Below are 22349 nucleotides of genomic sequence, written 5' to 3'. Positions count from 1 at the left end.
ATCATATGTTTAGAGTCATGCATTAGACAATCTTTCAAATTTTCATGTTCCCTCTATGAATATTCTATCAGCAATAATTGTGTTTCAGTTGCCTCACATACGTGCCAAAATTTGGTATTTTCAATGATTTGGATTTCCACCATTCTAACATTTTTAGAATTCTGTCTCTTAGTTATTTTAATTTACAATTTCATAATGACACATGACATTTGACATTATTTCATATACTTATATGCTAGCCATATATAGAGAGTAGTAAAATGTCTGTTTGTATCTTTTCTATTTGTATTGTGTTTCCTGTTTTATCAATATTTAGTTTTTTGAAGTTTTATGTATATTCGGATACATCTCCTTTGTCATGTTTTGCAAAGTTTTATGCTATTATCTGACTTGTCTTTTCATTCTTTTAGTGTCTGTTACAGAGTAGAGTTTTTATTTTTAATGAAATTCAACTTACCATTTTTTCTTATAAGGTTGCCATTTTTGAAGTTACATGTAAAAAATTCATCACCAAATCCAAGGTCGCCTCAGTTTTTCACTTAGAAATTTGACCAAAATTTAAAATACTGTGAAATCTTATGTGTTCAAAATTATAAGATATTCACATAGATTAACTTGTGGGACAATAACTTAGTGGAACACTTTTGGGAAAATATATGAAAGTATAGAATACTCATATTCATATTACTTTGACTCAATGTCCTCATTACTGTTTTTCTTATAAGAAATATCTTGCATTTGCCCAAGAATTTACGTTCAAAAATGTTGGTTGAAGTTCTCCTAATCATAGCAACAATTGAGGAACAACTTATATGTCCATAGGGGAGAGATTTGTTCAATTTGATATTACACATAAATATAAGTCTAGAAAGTTATTACAAAAGTAATGTAGAGAGAAATGTGCTGGTACAGAAAGAGCCTACATTGATTTTAATGAGTAGCTATACTCATTTGTTAAGGCTTCTACAACAAATTATCTCAACATAGATTTATTGTCTCATAGTACTGGAGTCTGGTAGCCCATATCAAGATGATGACCAAGTTGATTCCATCTAAGGGCTCTAAGGGAAATATCTGCGTCTGGGGCTTGCAGATGGCAGGCTTTGCCCCAGGTTTCTTCACATTGCCTTTCCTCTGCATATCTCTGTGACTCCATTTTCCCTTTCAGTAAGAGGAATTACATTGAATTCTAATTACATTGAATTAGAGTCCATGCTAATAACATTTTAACTTAATTGTTTCTAAAAGACCCTATCTTCAAATAATGTTACACTTTGACTTCAATGTGTGAATTGTGAGAAGATTCAGTTGAACTGTTAACAATGATAAAGGCAAGTGGCAGAATATATATGTTTATATTACCCATTGGATAGTTAAAAAACACGTATGTTTAATAGCACATCTAGCTTTCTAAAAGCCTGAAATCAGCTTTTAAATTATACACATCACATTGTTAATTGTACTTACTTTGGAATAGGGGCAGCAATTTGTAGAGACATTGTAAAAGGAAGAATTGAAGTTTATATGCATTTTAGAAAATTTTTGCAACACAAATATATGCACTATTTTCTTTGTAGGTAAAATACAAAAATAAGCCTATTAATAGAAAGTGTAACTCTATAGTAGCCCCACAGAGTAACTGTTAGAGAATGGAACTGAAAAAATCCCTGAAGTTTAAAAATTGAAATGGCTGAAGAGAGTGAGTTGTTCTGTTTTTTTGTTTTGGATTTTTTTTTTTTGCACACATTAGTTCTGATTTGAATTGGCAGAGTAACATGATTTGTGTCAGGTAAAAAGGCCAAAAACCAAAATCAGACCAGGCCACAACAAACTTTTATTATGGGAACAGATCTGCCAGACTGTCTCTACACAAAGGAGAGACAAAAGCAATATGGCCGGGGCAGGGAGTGTCTTTTATAGAGGCTGGGGTGGGGTTTGTAGGAGCTGAGGTGGAGTTGAGTTGAGGTAGTGACTAGGGAATGGAGGAGCCGGTGATGTCACTAGTTGGTAGGAGATGAGTGAGTATTAGGTTTCTCTCTAGGGGGGAACAGGGGCATGCTGGGAAGAAAGGTTTGTTTTTTGGTGGGAGCAACCATCTTGGCGTGATGTCACACAGGGGAGGGGCAAGGCACAATAGGAAGAGGGCAGCTACTATGCATAATAGCTGCTGAGGTAGTGGGAGACATATCAATTTGTGTTGTGTATTTCTTCACCTAAAATACGTATGTTCAAGCCCTAACACCCAGTAACTAGAATGTAGTTGTAGTTTAAGTTAGGGCCTTTGAAGAGGTAATTAAGGCAAAATGACATTATGTGAGTGGGGATCTTATTCAATGTGACTGATATCCTTATGAGAAGAGATTAGGACACAGACCAAGGGACACTACCTGAAAAACTAGTGAGAAAGGCAAATAGAGAAGTCATAGAAGAAACCAAATTTAGCAATAATTTTGACCTTGGACTTCCATTCTCCAGAACTGTGAGATAATATATTTCTCTTGCTTAAGCCACCCAGTCTATGGTATTTTGTTATTTTATAGTAAATTATTACACAGTGAGTTTCAGCATTCAAATGACCCAAGGATTCAAGCTACTTTAGTCTTTTAGTTACACCATCTCAACAGTGCATTTCCTGCTGAAAAGAGCAAGGATGAGAAGGGGTAGATAAATGGGGATGGTTGCTTTTAGTGTATCCCATAAGCTACTACATATAAGGTACTTGTCTTAGTTACTTTTCTCATTCCTGAGACAAAATATCCAAAGTTGAAGGAGGAAAGGTTAATTTGTCTCACAGTTTGTAGAGGTTTCAGTTTATAGTTGGCTGGTTCCAAGGCAGAATGGGATGGCAGAAGGGCATCACAGAGGAGAAACACTTCATGGCAGGCAGAAGGCAGGAGGGCAGCAAAGCAACAAAGTAGTGAAGCAGCAGCAGCAGCAGCAGCCTGTCTGTCTCTTTTATTCCTTTCAGACTACATGCCCTTTGGGTTGTGTCACCCACACCCAGAGTGGGCCTTCTCATTATGCTCACCCAGAACTATGCCGGACCAATCAGTGGACTAATTTAATAAATACACACCCTAAATCTCAACATCACATACTAAATCCCTGCATCACTCACTTAATCCTAGCATCACTTACCATAGATCCAGCTACCTCTGAAAAGCCCCACCTACAATCACATGAAGCTTTGGAGGGACATCTAGATACAAGCCACAATAGCACTTGATACAAAATAACTGTAATTTTTATAACATAACCAACTTCAATTATTGGAAGAGTTTCTGTGGAGGCCAACATCACCTCAAAATCTTTCCATTTCTTTTTATTGCCAGCTATACGGCTGGTGATTGCTAATACAGGATCATACCTACTTTTTAAAAAAATCTACAAATCTTAGCAGGTAAGAGCCAACCTTTCTTACTCAATAACACTTTTCTGCACTGTCCTTTCAATAACCAATATAATCTCTTCAGGAAGAGTATTTTCTCTTTCCTTTTGATGTATGGTAAATATCTTTTCCTGGGAGCCTCTGCTAACTATGACACGACTGGAAATTCTTTCCAACATACTGTTGCCATGCTCTACCACCCTCTTATGGAAAACTCAGCATTTGTTTTCATTACCCACAACACCTCAGAGACTTTGTAGCTTAATAGTCACAGAAGATCAACTCAAGCAAAAAGCCTGCTTCTTTTATTAAACACAGTAAATGTTCTTTCTTGTATAAATCACTTGTGAAAGAATCTCCAGCTGGATGCATGTCAAAGATTTTAGAGTGAAGGTCAAAGACCAGCCACTTTCACTTTCCCACTTGCTATTCCATCCAATCCAGTGTTTTCATGCATTTATCCTCTATTAAAATTCTAGCCCTTCCTTAAAGTTGGCCAAATTATACCCCAAATAACTTAATTAAATTTCCTTTCAATAGAGGAGGCCTGGTCAGGGAAGAAAGCCAGCCTAGAAGCTTCTGGGACCACTTCAAAGAAGTACCATTTGATTTCTCAAGAAGTCCTTGCAGCTGTTGTGTACAGAGCATTTACTTCGTGCACAAAGTTCAACTGCAACAGCAGGATAATACAGGACACCTTCCATACCTGCCCCAGTGGAGACTTCGGATTTAGAGTACATCCAAAAGAACTGCTGAGTTTTTGATAGAAGGCTTTTCTTTCACCTATTACTTTGGCCCATGCTACCACTCAGCTTAAGCTAACATTAAGCAGAGAAGAAATTGTAATTTTCCAAGCTCCCAAACACCTTGGCTCAGGGAATTTAAACTTGATTTCTTGAATCTGGACTTTTACCTCCTCGCTCCTTCTTTCATTCTTAAGGATAACTTACCATCTTCCTGATGTGACTGCTACACTTAGACTCTACCTTTTTTTGGTGGGGTTGGGGGGGCAGAGGTGTATCTTGTTTGTCCTAGTATCCCTACTATTTCACAGCGCCGTCCCAAAAGAAAATGCTCAAATAGTGTTCAATAAATAAAGTCAGTGAGGTTTTCTTTTATGATTTAATTTATTTAACTGTCTGTAACAAACCAAGGAAATCCAAGTATGTATCTTTAATTTTACAGATTAAAATGAATAAGAAAATGCAAACATTAAGGGTCTTTTACTTTTTTTATTTTGCTGCTGAGGTCATTAACAATTTTAAGAAAATTCCTACTACAATACCACATTGCCCTGTTCCAGATCACAAAATAAAACAAGTTTTTTCTTGAATTATTTTTACAAAACACCAAACTTTCTTCTTAGACAAAGAAAATGATAATGACTGTTAAGATCTTTAACATTTTTAAGAAAATTCTTATTACAATACCACATTGCCCTGTTGCACATCACAAAAGAAAACAGAAGTTTTTCTCAAATTATTTTTACAAAACAGCAAACTTTGTTCTTAGACAAGAAAAATGATAACTGTTGAGACCTTTAACATTTTAAAGAAAATCCTTATTACAATACCATATTACCCTGTTGCAGATCACTAAATAAAACAGAAGTTTTTTCTTGAATTATTTTTACAAAACAGCAAACTTTGCTCTTAGACAAGAAAAATGATAACTGTTGAGATCTTCAACAAGTATAAGAAAATTCTTATTACAATACCACATTGCCCTGTTCCAGATCACAAAATAAAACTGAAGTTTTTCTCAAATTATGTTTACAAAATAGCATTGCCTCACAAGCACAAGGTCCTGAGTTCTATCCCCAGTACCACACAAAACAAAACAACCCCAAAACAACAACAACAAAAACAGCAAACTTTGTTCTTAGACAAGAAAAATGATAACTGCTGAGATCTTTAACATTGTTAAGAAAATTCTTATTACAATACCACATTGCCCTGTTGCACATCACAAAAGAAAACAGAAGTTTTTCTCAAATTATTTTTACTAAACAGCAAACTTTGTTCTTAGACAAGAAAAATGATAACTGTTGAGACCTTTAACAATTTTAATAAAATTCTTTTCTTTTTTTCTTTATTTTTTAAAGAAAGTTCTTATTACAATACCACATTGTCCTGTTGCAGATCACAAAATAAAGCAAGTTTTTCTCAAATTATTTTTACAAAACAGCAACCTTTTGTTCTTTGACTAGAAAAACAATAATAACTGCATTGGTAATATTCATAAGCTAAGATTCTGAAGCTAATTAAATTTGCTATTGAAAACAAAGTCATTTGAAACATATTCTCACCAAAAAGGTAAATCTTTTAGTCTCTCATATAGAACAAGAACACAAACAACACTGCACTGTCTTCAACTTCACCATAGCCCACCACTATTTAGAAACTACTGCCCTCTTCAAACAATGGAAAATTGGACACAGACCTCCAGAAATGTTGCTACACATGACATCAGAGCTTGCCCTGGTCATGGCTGTTGCATCATTTGCTGCATTAATTACAGCCTGGGGTCGCCTATATTTTTCAGAGCATCCTTGCACCAGGCTGGAAATGAATTAAGGATGATACCCTTTAGCTTGGCCAAAAACTCCAGGAGTTTTCCCTCCCTGATCTCAGCATGGGCTCTCGGACCCCACCGGAACTCATAGCTTTTAGGATCACTGTTGGGTACCTGCTGGTACACTAGGTATCTTTTTTGTACCCAATCATTGGTGATGAGCTCCCTGGGATCACCATAGATGAAATGCTCCCTTTCAGCATACACCTCCAACGCATTCAGCACTTCCCACATCTTGTCTTCAGGCACGCAGTTGCCCTTCATGAAGATCATCCCCAGGACAAATATCAGTAGGCTGGTCTTGGGTGCGGCCTGGTTTTCAGTCAGCATTCCTTGGTAGCTGTGATCCAGCATATTGTAAGAGATGTAGGTATGGGTATTGGGGTCCAGCTCTGTCACAACAATACCAAAGACAAGCTCTGTGAAATCATGAGCCTTCCTGAAGATCACAGGAAATTGTTCCTCATACTCCTGGATGACAATATTCAGCATATCTGCTTTTGTGATAAGCTCCTTTGTTTGATATCTGAGGAGCATAAACTGCACTAACTCTGCCACCTTCTTATCTAGTGCATTTTTGACCAAGGATCCAGAAGTATCCTCATCTCCTTGGCTTCTGGACTCTTCATCTAACTTGCTCTGTAAAGCAGAAGAGCAGACACCTGGAGAACTCTGGGGAAGACTCTGTGGAGTACTCAGCATCATAACAGTGGGTACTTCCTCTTCCTCCAGGGGGCCTGTAATTAGAGAAGAGGGCGAAAGGGAGGGAGGGGAGGGAGAGGAAGTGGAGGGGAAGGAAGAGTGAAAAAAAGATGATGAAGTAGAGGAGGTATCTCCCTCTTGCTCCTCAACTATGGGAACATGATCAGTTCCCGATTGAGCTGATTCCTGGTCATCTTGCTAAAATGTGAGCCGGGAACATCTTACAGACTGAGGCATGATAACTCTTGTTGGAGGCAACAGGCAAGAGAGACTGCAGTAAGTGACGGATCCCATGGAGCTGGGGAGAAAGACAGTGAATATTTCAGCTGAAAAACTCAAGCATGATGGCTCTGACAAAGGTGAATTGACAGGTTGGTTTTAAGTCCCAGGGTTTCACAGGACTCTTGTCTTTCTGGTCAGCCTATCCCCTATGAAACTAGGAAGAGCTTCAGGTTGCAACCAACTGGCAGGGTGCGAGGCTCCGGTAGAAGAGTTGGAGTGGGGCGGAGGAGCAGAAGCCTTGGTACACATTCTGAGTGTACACCTCACCTCACCTCTTCCTGTGTGAGCCTTCTCTGCTATGCTGTCCTTTGGACATGCAGCTCAGATAAAGTCTTCACTTCCCAGTTCCTGGAGCCTTTGCAGGAGAAATTGAGCGGGGGGCCTCGAGGGCTAGAGATTATAAGCACAGCCATGGAACTACTAGGGCTGAAAGGCAGAGCAGGATCCGATTCCATGAGATCCTCATAGCTCTGGGGAGAATGGTCCCCTCAGTGTTCACTCAAGTTTTTCACTTTTTCTTTTTTGAATTTTTTTTATTGTACATGTTTGCTGTATATCACGAATATATTTCATGGTGGGTAGTTGGTTCATGTACATGGCACATCTGATTTCTTTTTATGTCCTCTTAATATCCCCTTTCCCCTACCCCTCCCTTCATCTCTAAGTCCCATTTCCATTTTCCAAAGATCTATCTCCCCATTTCCTATCATCTAGCTTTTATTTTACTCTTTGATATATTTATACTTTGTCTTTCTCATATAAGAGAAGACATACATTTTTTAAACTTGTGTATCTGATTTATTTCACTCACCATTCTGGTTTCAAAGTGTACCCATTTTCTCCCCAATCCCTAAGCTAGGCTGAATCAAACCTGTCATGAATTAATAGCCCTTAGAGCAATGGGACCAAATAAGGTTTCAATAAACCCGGTTACTTCACTCCAGGTCTTCCTAATCCTGGCAGCAGGGGTAAGTCAGGGATTTAGTTTCTTAGCCTTATACAGGACACCAGCAAAGATTGGGAAGCTAATGGAGCACTCTCTTACTGACCTGCTCTCAGCCCCTCACTTCCCAACAAGCCTGAACTGGAAGTGAAAGGGTGGCAGCTCAGGCTGACTGGATTGGAGGGGTAATATGAGGATTTTGATAAGAATCCATGGGACTCTCACTGTGTCCTGAGGTGAGTATTACCCTCAGTCCTCAAAAAACACCTATGTACTCTTAACAGTGTCTGTACCATCTCTATTCTGTGAACTGAGGGTACTTCCCTCAAGTCAAAGCATTCATTTTCCTGAGACATTAGTTAGAAAATTGATAACCCTTCCTGGAATGTTGGAGGACTCATGGCCAGGGCAGGGCCAGCCTGGACCCTCAGCTTCCTGGTGTGGAAGGTCATATAGTCCTCCCTCAAGGTCCTCACCTTCCTGACAACTAGGCCTTGGCTCCTCTCTATGTTGATCCAAGTCCAGCATTCTAACAGCTTCACCTCCCTCAGACTCCACAAACAGAAGCCAGAAAAGGGCTCAAAGATGGTCTCTGTCTAGAACTTTCCAGTTCAAGTGCAGGGAGTAGGGGAGGCTGGTGCTCCTTGTGGTGCACTTAGTTCTAACTGGTGTTCTTCTGCATGAATACTGGCCAATCTTAGGACTTTTCCCTCTGATGATTTGCAACTACACACTTCAGAGTCTACAGATAGAAGGGAGAAAAGTAGGAAAATATCACATCCAGGAAACCTGCCTTAGGCCTTAGGCAGAGACCATGTTTGAATTAACAGGGCACAATATGCCTGGGCTCTTTATAAGAGGTGGGAGATGAATCCTATCCACCTGTTTAGATCCTCCCTTTGATGGTTGCTCAGTGTGAGGATTCTCCGTTAGCAGATCGCAGTCCACAGCCCTCAAAGAAAGCCTTACCTCTTTCACACTCGAGTTGAGGAACTAGAGAAATTAGACAGCCTACAACTCTTCCTGGAGCTACAATTCTTCCTGGGAAAGACAGCTCAGGCAGACAGTGCTGGTAAAACCTGTAAGTGGGGAGAGGGTCTTTGAATATTCTGCAATTTGAAACGGGCAGTCCTAGGACTCTTCCCTCTGCTGGTTTGAAGCCACACCCCTCAGAGTCCCCCATTAGAAGTCAAAAAACCATAAATTCAGGAACCCTGCCTTAGGCTTTCACAGGACTAGCAGAGTATGGAAGGGCTGGGATGCTGTAAAACTAGGGTGGGAGGCAAAATCAATACATGTGCTTAGGTTTCTCCACCCTACTCTTTTGTTTGTTTGTTTGTTTGTTTGTTTGACACAGGCTCTTGCTGTGTAGTTCAGACTGTACCTGAACTATGGAACCCAGGCAGACTTCAAACTCATGTCAGTTCTCCTGCCTCAGCTTTCCCAGTGCTTGGATTACAGGTGTGCACCACCATGACCGTGCACCATGCACCGCTAGGTCCTCCCCTTACTGGTGGCATAGACCTAAGATTCTCTCTCTCCTGAATCAAGTCCGCATCCTTCACAGAAAGCCTTATCTTCCTCACACTTTCACCCAGGAAATGAAGTTCACAAGAGACCAGCCCAGGAGCTCCTGGGGGCAATTGCTGAGTCCCATGCTGCTGGCTAGAACACTTCCCTCTGGTGGTCCAAAACTACACCTCCTCAGAGGTCCCGAACAGATGGGAGAGCAGTGAGAAAGTATGCCTTTCCCAGGGCTATCAGACCATGACAGCCAAGGCGCTATAAAAATGTGCTGGGAGGTGAACCTAATCCACATGCTTAAGTGCTCCCATTAAAGATGCCCCAGGCCTAGGAGTCCTCCTTCTTCTGACCCGAGTGCACAGCCCTCACGGAAAGCCTTACCTCCCTCACACTTTCCTCAAAGGACTACAGAAAATTCCCAAGCAGGGACGCTTCCAGGAGCTCCTCCACACAACTGCCAACGCAGAGAGCGTGGGCACCCCTTATAGACTGTGGGAGGGGCTCTAGGTGCTCTATAATCTGATTGGCCAGTCCTAGGGCTCCTCCTTCTGCCGTTCGGAAGCCACACTCTCTCAAAGTCCCCGGATTGAAGGCAGAGCAGTGAGGAAATATTACCTTTGGGAACCCTGCCTTAGACTTTCCCAGGACTAACAGGGCAAGGCAGGGGTGGGATGCTATAAATCTCCTTCACACTTTTGTCCTAATAGAGGAACTCCGCAAGCCCCATCCTTCCTGGTAGCTCCTAGGTAAAACACCCACAGTGGTGGCACCCACTAAGGGACGTAGAAGAGGTTCTAGCTTCTCTGCAATTTGATTGGCCATTGCTAGGACTCCTCCTTCTGCTGGTTTGAAGCCACGCCCCTCAAAGTTTGAGAAAGCTTTCAGAAACCTGCCCTTCCAGGAACCTGTCTGAGGCTTTCTTAGGCCTAACAGCATCTCCAGTGCTCAGGTGCTGTGAAACTGGTAGGAGGTGAACCCAATCCATCTGCTTAGGTTCTTGCCTCTATGATTGCCTAGATGAATGTCTGCTATGTACCTGACACGAGTTCACACCCCTCCCAGAAATCCTTATGTCCCACACACTTTTGTCAAGTATCTAAGCAAACTACACAAGCCGCGACTATTCTGGGACCTCCTGGAGCCAAGTGCTGAGGCAGACAAGGCTGGCGCCCCCAGTTCCTGGTGCTATGAAGGTCATTGGTCCTCTGCAATTTGATTGGCCAGTTCTAGGTCTCCTGCCTTTCCTTGTCTGAAGCCACACCCCTTAGTGTCCCGGAATAGAATTTTAGAGACATCTCATCCAGGAACTCTGCTTGACCAAGGGAAGAGCTTTACTAGGGAGCCCCCTTCTGTGTGGGGTAGAAGAACTCAGTCCTACCTTATTCCAGGCCTTGGTTCCTAGCACTGCTTGCCCTACCTCCCTGTCTGAACCTGAATTCACTGGTCTCAGAACAGGCCTTCTAATTCTGGAGATTTATAAGGTAGAAATGTTATAGCACCCTTTGGGACCTCCATGTCCTGGTAATTCCCAGGCCTGACAACTAAGGCAAACTGGAGCTGAGTCTCGTCCTCTGCTTCAGATGGTAGGCATGCTCTCTTACATTTAATCCTGACAAGGCTTGCACCCATTCCTTTTGCTGACCTGATGATCTGTCCTCTGACCAAGGCCCTCTTTTCTTGAGAGTCCCAGAAATGCAACTGTGGGAGGGCACTTTTGCAGGACTGTCCTGCCTGGGACCTCCCCAGGCTGGCTGATAGTGTGAGCAGTTTTCTGTGGGTCTTCCTCTTCTTGTGATTCATGTCAAGGCCTGAGTCCCCTCCCTCTCTTAACCTGAATCCAAGCTCCTCTGGTGCCCTGGTGGGAAGTCTGGGAAGCTGCCTTCCAGCCCCTGAGCTCCATAGGCTCCCAGGGACATTGTCAGGATTTTCCCTGGGCTGACAGCAGTGACAGGACCGTGTGGGCGCAGGCTGGAGGGGCACTGTCCACCTTCAGAGGTTTCATTCATCTTTCCAAATTTTCCTGATCTTAACTCCTGGCACTGTCTGGGCAGTTCTTCTCTATGCATTGAATTCTTTCCTCTCAGAATATTCACCTCCCTGCCTTTCAGATGACCCAAGTAGAAGAGAAGGAACACTACATCCATCTACTATGCATTGATAAGGCCTACCAGGAATAGGACAGGTCTCAGGCCCCCTAAAATGGGTGGGAGTCTTTAGCCTTTTAAAAAATCAACATATTCTTCCAGGCAGGGCCTGAACCATTTCCCTCTCCTCCTGTGAATATTCCCCTTCAGGTAAAAGTCCTTATTTCCCAGAGACTCCTGAAGAGGAAGTGAAGCACCTAAATCCTCTTCCTGAACACACTTTCCTGTGCACCCCAGGACTGACAGCAGGGGTGGGTTTATGGGGATACCCTGTGTCTGGGGTGGGATGTCCAATCAGTCTTCCTTGTGCCCTCTTTTTTTTTTTTTTTTTTTTGGTACTGGGGATCAAACTCAGAACCTTGCGCTTCCGAGAGGCAGGTGGCTGAACCACTGAGCTAAATCCCTGGCCCATCCTTCTGCCCTCTTGATAATGCCTGATGGGATATGAGCTTCTGCACTCTCCTTATCTGAAGTGTGACTACTTTGAAACAGAGCTTCATGTTTTGTAACCTTGTAGGCAAAAGGCAGGAGATGCCAGAGTGGGTCACATTGCCCCAGGGCCTCCCAGGACTGGTAGCAGGTGGGGAGCTGGGTTTTGTGGGACTACCTGCATGTGGGATGTGAGATTCTCTCTAGTCCTTATTTGATGACTGGCAAGTTCTAGGTCTCCTCTCCTTCCAAAGACATGGTAGGAGACAGGAAAAATTATTGCCTATTGTGGAGAATGCTGAGAAGTTAACATCAAGTCAACATCATCAATAACAAGGCATGTTGATACAATACAAGGTGGATATGATGCGAAATGTATGAAACTTACTACACTGTCTTTATAAATATGTAGTTAATCTAAAAATCATTCTATACTAAAAGCTTACAAATGAAAAAGTGATAAAATTAGATAAAGAGTATGTATGACCACTCTATGGCAAACACCCTACTGATAAGAAAAGTCAAGATTAGTTCAGTAACTAAACTAGTATTCCTGCTATCAGTTTCTCTTCAACATTCCAATACAAAGGAGTAGTCAGTATAATATGGCAACGTACAGACAATAAAAGGCATAAGGATTGGAGAGAATGAAACTATGCCTCTGTGAGTATCTTTGGTGTTCAGGAGACCCGCTACACAGCCACTTCAATTTAAAGGAGGAGTGGTTCATTTGGCCACAAAGTTTGTAGAGGTTTCGGTTCATAAAGGGCTGGCTACAGGGCAGAAGCAGCATGGTGGAAGGGCCTGCCACCGAGAAAAGCAGCTTATCACCTGGCAGCTGAAAGTCAGGGAGGGAAAATGAAGGAAGGAGCCAAGACAGGAGATAAACCTTTCCAGCTTGTGTGCCCAGTGAACTGCCTCTTCTGAGTAAGTCCTGCCTCCTAAGAAGAAGTGACCTATAAGTAATAATCCAAACTCCTCCCAAAAGCCAAACCTATGATCCAATGAGGCTTTGGGGGAACACCTCCATTTAAATCAGAACAGTGGGTAGCATATGATGGGGCAATATATGAAGAAATGCCAAAAGAAATAAAGTTAAGCTCTTCAGTTCCTAAGAGAATGTGTGAGGTTGCCAGGTATGGAATCAGTATACAAAAATGGAACTTCGGTTTCTTGCAGCAACAGAAAGTACAAAAAGGAGAGAAAACAAATATAGTTCATAATTTCATGCCAAAATATTAAGTACTTATAAATAAATTTACCAATAAAGTTTTAAAATTTACAGAAAATACATAAAATAGCTTATATAAAATGATGAAGGCCTATATCGATATTAAATAAGCTATTTTGTGAATATGAAGACTCCATGTGGTAAATATGTTAGTTTTTCCCCAAATTAATGTACAGTTTGATGCTGTGTTAATTTTAAGAGCCCAAATGGTTTTGTATGCAAATAGTATGTAAGGTTGATACAATGGATCTAAAATTTAAAGGCATACATATAATCAAACATCACCAAGATATTTTGGAAAAAATGAAAGCTAAGAGCAATAACACTACCAGATACTAAGAAATGCTAAAAACTGTAATAATGCATTTGTGATTTAGGCATAGTGGTTGTCTTATTCACTTTCTTGTTGCTGAGACACAGTACCTGACACCTGCAACTTAAAGGAGGAGAGAGGTTTATGTGGCCTCTGTTTCAGGCCATAGTTGCCTACTCAAACACAGTGTGGCATGGCAAAAGTACAGTGCTCTTGCCTTGGCCATGGGGGAGCAGAGAGAGTGAAGGTTGTTGCTGACGAGATGATAAATCCTTCCAGGCCACATCCCCAGTAACCCAGCTCTTTAGACAACAACCTACCTTCTAACAGAAGTCAGCTATAGTGTCCCAATGACACAATCACCTCACCTCCCAAAAACCCCACCTATGAGCAAGGAGGCTTTGCGGGCACATATTGATGTAAACCATATTAAACCATGGTTGATCTGTGAACCGCTGAAGTTTAATAAAGCGTCCTGAAAAACAACCACTTATCCTTGATTTGTGAAAACTGTGCAAAGGCAGAGCAGTGTGGAAAGGGGGCATCTCGAAATAAATAGCAGTGGAATAACTGGATATTCATAGCATAAACTGGATCCTTCCTTCATACTAGATAAGCAAACCTATTGCAGGTACATTAAAATCATTTAAAATAATTGCTGTTAAAAGAAACACAACATATAAAATTATGCACAGAGGAAAGTTGTTTTTATAGTTTTTCCATCAAGAAACCAGCAGTGTGGGCTAATTAGAGAATCAATGAGGCTAGAGGAGAAAGGATTAAGATTATTTGGCACACTGGTCAGGTTAGTGACAAAAGGGAGATAAAGAAGAGAGGAAAAGGCAATTCCTTTCGACTCTGGCCTGTCACAGATGTCTTTAATAAATCCATGGACCTTCACTCTCAAAGAGCAGGACCAGAAACTAAGTGCTAGCTTAGTTTCAGTGCTGCCTGGGCCAATGACCTCTTTATTCCACTCATTGCTGCATGGTGCCTCTGTTGATCTCTAGATTTCTGGGAAGCCAAGGAAGAGAACCTGGGCAGTACCATTTCAGGAAGTTATGGCAAGGTGATGTTGGGCTAATTACAGGCTGGAGAAGCCTTTCCTGACTAAGAAGCAGTGCCAGAGGCCTACCTCCGTCTCCATACTGAGCAGGGCTTCCAGTGACGCCAGAGGGAATTCCGCCTTCTCCCATACATAAATTATCATAAATTCTGTCTTAGAATTTGAGGTTATATAATATATATGAAGTCTGACAATAATTTATGAACTAAATTAACCTCAACTTGTTTGTATCAATACCAAAATTGGAAAATTTTTTATTAACAGGTTCAATTTCTCTCTGTTCCTTAACCCTCAAATTCCTCTGCAGCTTTCTTACTCTCAACCTTTAATATCCATTGCAAGTCCATCCAGTTCCATCAAACTTTACTACTCTGTGAGTGAAACTAGTATCACATCTCACATAGGCTATGACAATGGCTTCCTTATTAATGCCTCCCTTTCCCCATTTTTCCATCCAATCCCAATAGTGATTTCCACTGTTTGTACTAGTTTACATAAAGTCTCAATGTTGTGGCAAAGTAGAGCAGCTCAGTGCTATAGCCAAGTGTTACAGCTCAGTGTCACAGACAAGTGCCACAGCTCTGAGGCACAACTGAGTGCTACAACTCAGTGTTACAGCTCTGGGCCATGGCTACTGCAATTTGAACCCTCGAGAATCTGATGGTCATTGGAAGAGGTGGAGAAAAACCTGGATTATGCTGGCAGGCTCAGAAGAGATCATACTAAAAGTCTGAGTGCTTGACTAGAAACCAGAGCCTCCTTATATAGGGGACTACTGGGCAGGCAAGCATGCTCACAGAAGCAAGGGGCCAGAATTACAGAACCTTCCTGAAAGGGGCGCGGCTAACACAACATTCTGGAGAGAGGCGGGGCTTAACAGAACATTCCTGAAAGATCATATAGTTCCAATAGTTACAAAACATTTTGATATATTGGGCAGGAGCACTGCCCAGCACCACAAACTTACATTTCTGGAACAAAACATTCTGTGTAGGGGACAAGGCAAGAGCCTGTCTTATTGTGTAGTATTGCTCTATCACCATGTTTACTACTACCCAAGTATCACATAGAACAGTCCCACCAACATCAAAGCTCACAGCATGTTGTGTTTGCAGTCAGCCACATTCTCTTCCAATTGATCCCCTAGTATCATGGCCTTTTTTCTGTATTTATAGTTGTACTTTTGCAGAATGGTGTGTAAGTAGGATCATCCAATTCTCTCTTCTGAAGAGGCTGTGCCATTTTTACCTACAACCAACAATGAGTAGAGGTTCCTGGTCCTCTTCATCCTCTTGTATTGGCTATTTTCTGAATTTTTTAAAAGTTTTGGCTATTCTTAAAAATGTGTAGCATTATTTTGTGACTTCTATTTTCCTTTCACTAGTAACAAGTGGTGTTGGGAATATTCACATGCAATTTTGTGATCTGTAATATCCTATTTGATATAGTAACTGCTCTATCCTTTTGCATATATTTATTGATTTTTAAAAATATTTTTAGAACTATATGATCTACATGTATTTAAGATGCAGATACAGATGGGGTTGTACAAATATTTTCACCCAATCTGTAGATTGTGTTCTATTCATTTTACAAGTGTTTTAAAAATAAAACTATCAAGATTACTTATCACTGATTACATTAATGATGATTAGCTGGCTGAGAGAATTTTTCAGATTTCTCCCTTTTAAAGTCTCTGTTCCCACCTTCAATACAGTATTCTTTGGAAACACATTACTACATGCAGCCCCCATTTAATGAGTAGAGATTTGGGAGCTCTTTTAGCTGCTTCCCATTTCTTTTTGACATATCTACTAGTTATGTTACTTTTATTGTATTTTATGTTTTGAACACTACCTCATTCTCACTATCTCACTTTGAAACTACAAGAGACACACTCTTGTATACACACATTCTGTCTTTGAATAACTCATTTGTCTGCAGAGCCCTGGTTTCTTTCACTGGACTATGATATCAAAACCCTAGATACTGGACCTAGTTATATTTATCATCTAGTCATATTTATTGCCACCAGGGTGTCATTGTTTCTATGCTTTCTCAGCTGAGAGAGGAAAGAAATATTTGTGTACATTAACCTCTGTACATACACACATCTGTCAGTATCTATCACACATCTATCAGTATAACCATTTGTATACATGCTAAGATGAACACGAATTCTTATTTTCATACTGAAATCTCTTATTCCAGTCCATGTCCAGAAGTATTATTTTAGAATCTTTGCTTTTTTGTCTCTAAAATTCTACACCAACAATGTAAAATTTGATTCACTGATTCATTTAATCTATTTTCAATTGCAGTATACAGATTCAGTGGTTTCAGAAATTTTAAAGTATATGTGACCTACAGTGGGCCACAATTTTATCATTTACAGTATTATTCATATGTGCTGTTCTTTTGAATGTAGTGAACAGTATACACTCACTTGTAAGGTTATTTAGGTCAATACCTCTTGTCTTTATATCCCTGCGTGATGTTTCACACATTTTTAATACAGGTAGATTTTTGTTTTTTAATGTTAATTCCATCCTGCCACTCCAAACAACCCTATTTTCTCTTTGTATTCTTTAAGAGTCACTCTTTGTCCTACAAAATTTTATGGTTTTTGCCAACACAAGTTGTCTTGTGTCTACCATTATAGTTTCAATTAAAAAAAATTCACTCTTCTGATAATTTGCTTAATGTGCTCAACCTTCTACTAGCAATCTACGGTCATTTTACTGTACTTGTACTTTTGGCTTTTCCAAAATATAGCAAATTTAGACTTCTTAAGTGGGCCTCTTCCATTTAAGAATTTAATATCCATCCATGGATTTGCCTTACTTGCTATATTATTCTCTTTTATTAGTAGCATCCTATTCCAAGGATGTAGCACAAATTGCATACTCATTCATCCCTTGGAGAATATCATGTTTGCTTTAGTCTTTTTATTATATATTTTTTTTTATCCTTTGGACCTCAGTTTTCAATTAGATGAATATCTGCTTAGAAATGCAAAGGCCTGATCAGGTGATAAGACTAAGTTCAGCAGTGTAAGAAACACAAACTCTATTAATGTGTCTGAAACATTTTGCCTTCTCAGGAGCAATAGATGTGAGTTTCTGTTGCTTTCTAGCTTCTCTAGCAAGTGTTTTTTTCAGTGCTTTGAATTTTTGCCATTCAGTTAGGTGCACAGTGATTACTTCATTGTTGTGTTAATTTGTACTTGCCTAATGGTGTAAAGTCACATATTTTTTCATATGCTAATTGTTTATCTGCATGCTTTCCTTGATTTGGTGTCTGTTCATATCTTTTACCCATTTTTAATTGGATTTTTTTGCATTTTTTGCATTTAAGAGTTCTATAGATAATTTTGATAAACGTCTGTGATCAGCTATGTGTTTTGCTAATATTTTCTCCAAGATAATACTTTGTCTTCTCTTCTTTTAGCATTGTCTTTCACAGAGAAATAGTGTTCATTTTTAATGCACTTCAATTTACCAATTTCTTTTTTAATGGATTATGTGTATGTGTTGAGTCTACAAGTTGAATAGCAAACATAAATAAAGCAATGTACATTTTCTCCTATATTTTCTTCCAGAAGTGCAGCAATCTTGTACTTCATATGAGGTTCTATTATTAATTTTTAGTTAATTTTTATGAATAGTGTAATGTTTGTCTGAGTTCACTTTTTTCTTTTACTTTTTTGCACATTAATTTTGCACTTGCCATTTGTTGTAAAGACTGCTTTCTCCAATAAATTACTTTGCACCATTTCCGAAAACCGGTTGACCATTCATTTATTTATTTACTTATTTTGGTGGTACTGGAAATTAAAAACGGGGTCTTTTGACTGAGCTACATCCTCAGCCCCTTTTTATTTTGAGACAAGATTTCACCAAGCCACTAAATTACCCAGAATGGACTTGAACATGTGATCCTCTGTCTTCTCCTCCCAGAGTTCTGGGATTGTAGATATATATACACAGTTCATGATCTGTTTTAAGCTTTAATGTGTTCCATATATCTGCCTGATTTTCACAAAATAAGTATCCTTTCTAATTTTCAACTTGGTTCTTGTGAGTTCTGTAATTTTGTTCTTTTATTACAATATATTGTTGGCTATCTTTTTTTTCTTTTCCATGTAAAGTGCAGAATCAGTAGAAAACAATTTCCTGGAACACTGATTGGAATTGTGCTTAATCTATAGATATACTTGGGAATAAGTGAAATAGTGACAACATCGGGACTTTCCAATTGTGGAATGTAGAATATCTCTTCATTTATTACTTTAGAATGCTTCTCAATTTTTTAAGCTAGTGTTTTGTAGTTTCCAAAGTAGTGATCTCATAGATTTATACCTACGTATTTCATCTTTGGTGTTTTGCAATTTTTTGTTCAAATCCCAATTGTTTATTGCAGATATATATTGCAAAACAATTAAATTTTTAGATTAACTTTGTATCCTGGAGCCATGTTATACTCAATTATTTCTTTTAGGAACTGTGTTTGTTTGAGAAAGTTTCTATTTCTCTTTTACTTTTTGATGGAGAGTTTTAGTAGATGTACAATTCTAGGGTAGTGAATTTTCTCTTTCTGCACTTTAACTATCACATTCTATTCTCTTCTTGTTTGGCCAATTTCTGTGATAAACCCCACGTAACGCTTACCCCTGTGTTTCTATAGGTAAGTCACCTTTTCCTTTGACTCCTTCCAAGTATTTTCTCTTTCTCTTTAAGCTTTGTTCTTTGAATATCATAAACACATGTGTGTGAATATGTGTATTCACATGTGTAACATAAATATACACATTTATTAGCAAGTGTTATCATGCAAGGGATAACTGAAATGGGAGAATTGACAACAAAGCAACATACACAACAAAGAAGACTGCAGAGTGCTTTAGATGAATATGATCACATATAATGAATTCATGCAAAATCACTTCTTTGTAAATAATTAAAATTAATTTTTAAAAATGTAATTATTTGTAAGAAATTAGGTTTAAGAGATTGATGATATTAGATCATCCACAAAAATGTTTCCTTCACTTTACTTAAAAATGAAAAACTAATGAGATTCCCTATGACGTTTACTCATAACCCTATGTGGATTTGAACAAACCACTGGTCTCTGGATTAAATAAACTAACGTTTATTTTTTAGCCTAAGGGAAGCCTGAAGAAGCATCAGATAATCCATTTGAATTGTGCATGTGGTTTCTTTACCTTAGAAAAATAAAGGTGCAACATTTTGAAATTTTTTTAGGGAAACAGATTTTAATGCTGTTGTTCCTTTTTTTTTTTTTTTTTTTTTTTGGTACCAAGGATCAAACTTGGGACCTTTTGCTTGCAAGGCAGGTGGCGGAACCACTGAGCTAAATCCTGGCCCAGTTGTCCCTTTTTTCGTGAAGGAATATTTCCCTTAAATATCTGGCTGGGCTAGTGCATATGCTTTCCCTCCAAAGCTAAGATATTTGAATACACAAAGTTTAACTATCACTGAAAATGTATAATTAATAAGTTCACTGGAAGTAATTCATGTAATTTAATGCCATCTCCATTACACGAGTTACTAAACAGGTATCCATTCATTATTGTGCAGCTTTTCAAGGCATATATGTCAAAGACCTATTATTTGCTAGAGCCTAGATGCTCAGGTTACATCAGTGAAAAGTTCCTAACATTTCAAGCTTTACATTCCAATAGAGAGTGCTACAACTAACAAATGGGACAGATGATTTTCTACTGCATGATATCTGAAATATTTTAAGCAGAAACTATGTGAGAATGAGGTTACATAGGCAAGAGCTGTATAGTGTAAACCCAAACAAATCTCTCAGAATCAGTCTCTGAAATGGTTCTGAACCTTGTTTTATCCTCACCAGAGGTTTGGGCTACTGGCTTACACAACAATTTCAGAATATATGTTGTTCTGCTCCTTGTGATCTAGTGGAGTGGACCTGGGAATGGGGAGTTACAATGCCTTTAAATTTACTGTGTTTAATTAGATTCAGCTATATTTCTTTAATACTCATCTTGGATTTGTATCGGTCTTTGCTATAGAATTCTGAAAATACTGATTCTGATAATTTTTATTATTACTCTCCATGATTTTATGGATGAGAAGGATTTCGAGGGATCCTAATTCCATCATTTATAGTTACATGTATATTTCAGTTATTTGAAACCCCCCCCCCCAAAAATCTCCCTTTCATACCTTGTATGTAAGTCTTTTTTAGAAGTATATACAAGAGGCCGGGGATTTAGCTCAGTGGTTCCACCTCCTGCCTCACAAGCAGAAGTTCCTGAGTTTGATCCCTGGAACCAAAAAAACAAAAACAAAAAATAGAAGTATATACAGGACTGCAAAATGCTCATGGCTTTTATTAGTAATTTTTGAAATTGAAACATTTCAAAAGAAAATGCTTCCCTGAAAAGTAACAGGATCCATACTACTATGCAAGAAGAGGAAAAAGAAATGGTTAATTTGCCATTTTCTTCTTCCCTTGCATCTGTCTCTCTTTCTCCTTTCTATAGAGCTAATATATCATAATGTCTTCCTTAAGTTGAACTTCAAAATAGTCAAATTTTATTATTTAAACATTAAAAACTCTATGCAGTTCTAGCTGCTGCCATTTTTATCATTACCACAAACAATAACACCCTCTTTTTTTTGCTTAAATTCTTTTATTGGTACACTTTAGGTATGCAATATATTTAGATTTATCATTGAGTGCTTGTAACTGTACATGATGTATCTTGGTTCTGATTTTTTTCCCCTTATCCACAGTTTCACTTTCTGCAGTTTCAGTTACCCATCCATATTTAACTCTGATCTGAAAATATTAAATGGAAAAATTTAGAAACAAGCACTTGTAAGGTTAAAATTCTGTGCTGTTCAGAGCATCCTGATGAGATTTCATTCCATCTTGCTTCATTCCACTTGGGAAGTGAATCACTGGTTTATCCCTTGTATCAATATTGTATGTGCTACTTGTGCATTGGTCACTTAGTAGCTGACTCACTTATTAGATCAGTTGTCATCATGTCACTGTACTTGTGGTCAAGTCTTCTATGTGTATTAACCTAACACTGTGTCACAGCACTTCTATCATTCTTATCACTTCACCTCATCATGTAGGCATTGAATCATCCTACTTCCTCACAAGAAAGGTGAATAGAGTAAAATAAAATATTTTGAGGATGAGAGACTATATTCACATGACATTTATTACATTTTTGTTAGTTTATTGTACCTAATATATTAATTCAAATTTATGATAGTAACATATTACATAGTACAGATACTTTTTGATTTATAATAAAGTGACATCTCAATGGATCGATCATAAAATGAAATGCTTCTAATACACTGAAACTACTTTGTAGATTGACAACATAGTATACTCAAAGCATCAGTTGTTTTACCTTTTTGTTGCATGGTTGGTCGACTGGAAGCTGTGACTCAATGCCCCTGCCCAGCTATGAAAGAGAGTATGATGCTACATATCACTATGTTGAAAAAGATCAAAATTCAAAATTTGAAGTGCAATATCAGCCAAGTGTGTATCACTTTCAGACCACTGTCAATCTGAAAATATCACAAATCAAATTTTTATCAGAGTTCTATGTCAAACGAGGCCAGACTTCAGGGAGTCCCTACAAACCAGTTCTGATCATTTGTCCCTGAAAGCAAATGGAAAATTCAATGGTGAAAAACGAGAGAGGAATTTTTCAATATAGATATAATGG

At 39.0% G+C, this 22349-nt stretch overlaps 1 protein-coding gene across 1 annotated transcript; it reads right to left on the bottom strand.

Annotated features, from left to right (window-relative positions):
* Positions 1–4598: 4598 nt before the first annotated feature.
* Positions 4599–6957, bottom strand: LOC101708383 (melanoma-associated antigen 10). The gene has a single exon (XM_087202092.1). It carries the CDS (start codon positions 6665–6667, stop codon positions 5903–5905), a length of 765 nt encoding a protein of 254 aa, XP_087058218.1. The 5' UTR covers positions 6668–6957; the 3' UTR covers positions 4599–5902.
* Positions 6958–22349: the final 15392 nt, after the last annotated feature.

The sequence above is a fragment of the Heterocephalus glaber genome, unplaced genomic scaffold, assembly GCF_053883595.1.
Source record: "Heterocephalus glaber isolate CG9 unplaced genomic scaffold, H.glaber_assembly_v1.0 deba00001764, whole genome shotgun sequence".
NCBI classification, from domain to species: domain Eukaryota; kingdom Metazoa; phylum Chordata; class Mammalia; order Rodentia; family Bathyergidae; genus Heterocephalus; species Heterocephalus glaber.
Note: the sequence above shows the minus strand (reverse complement) of the source record. Positions and strands in the feature narration are given on the sequence as shown.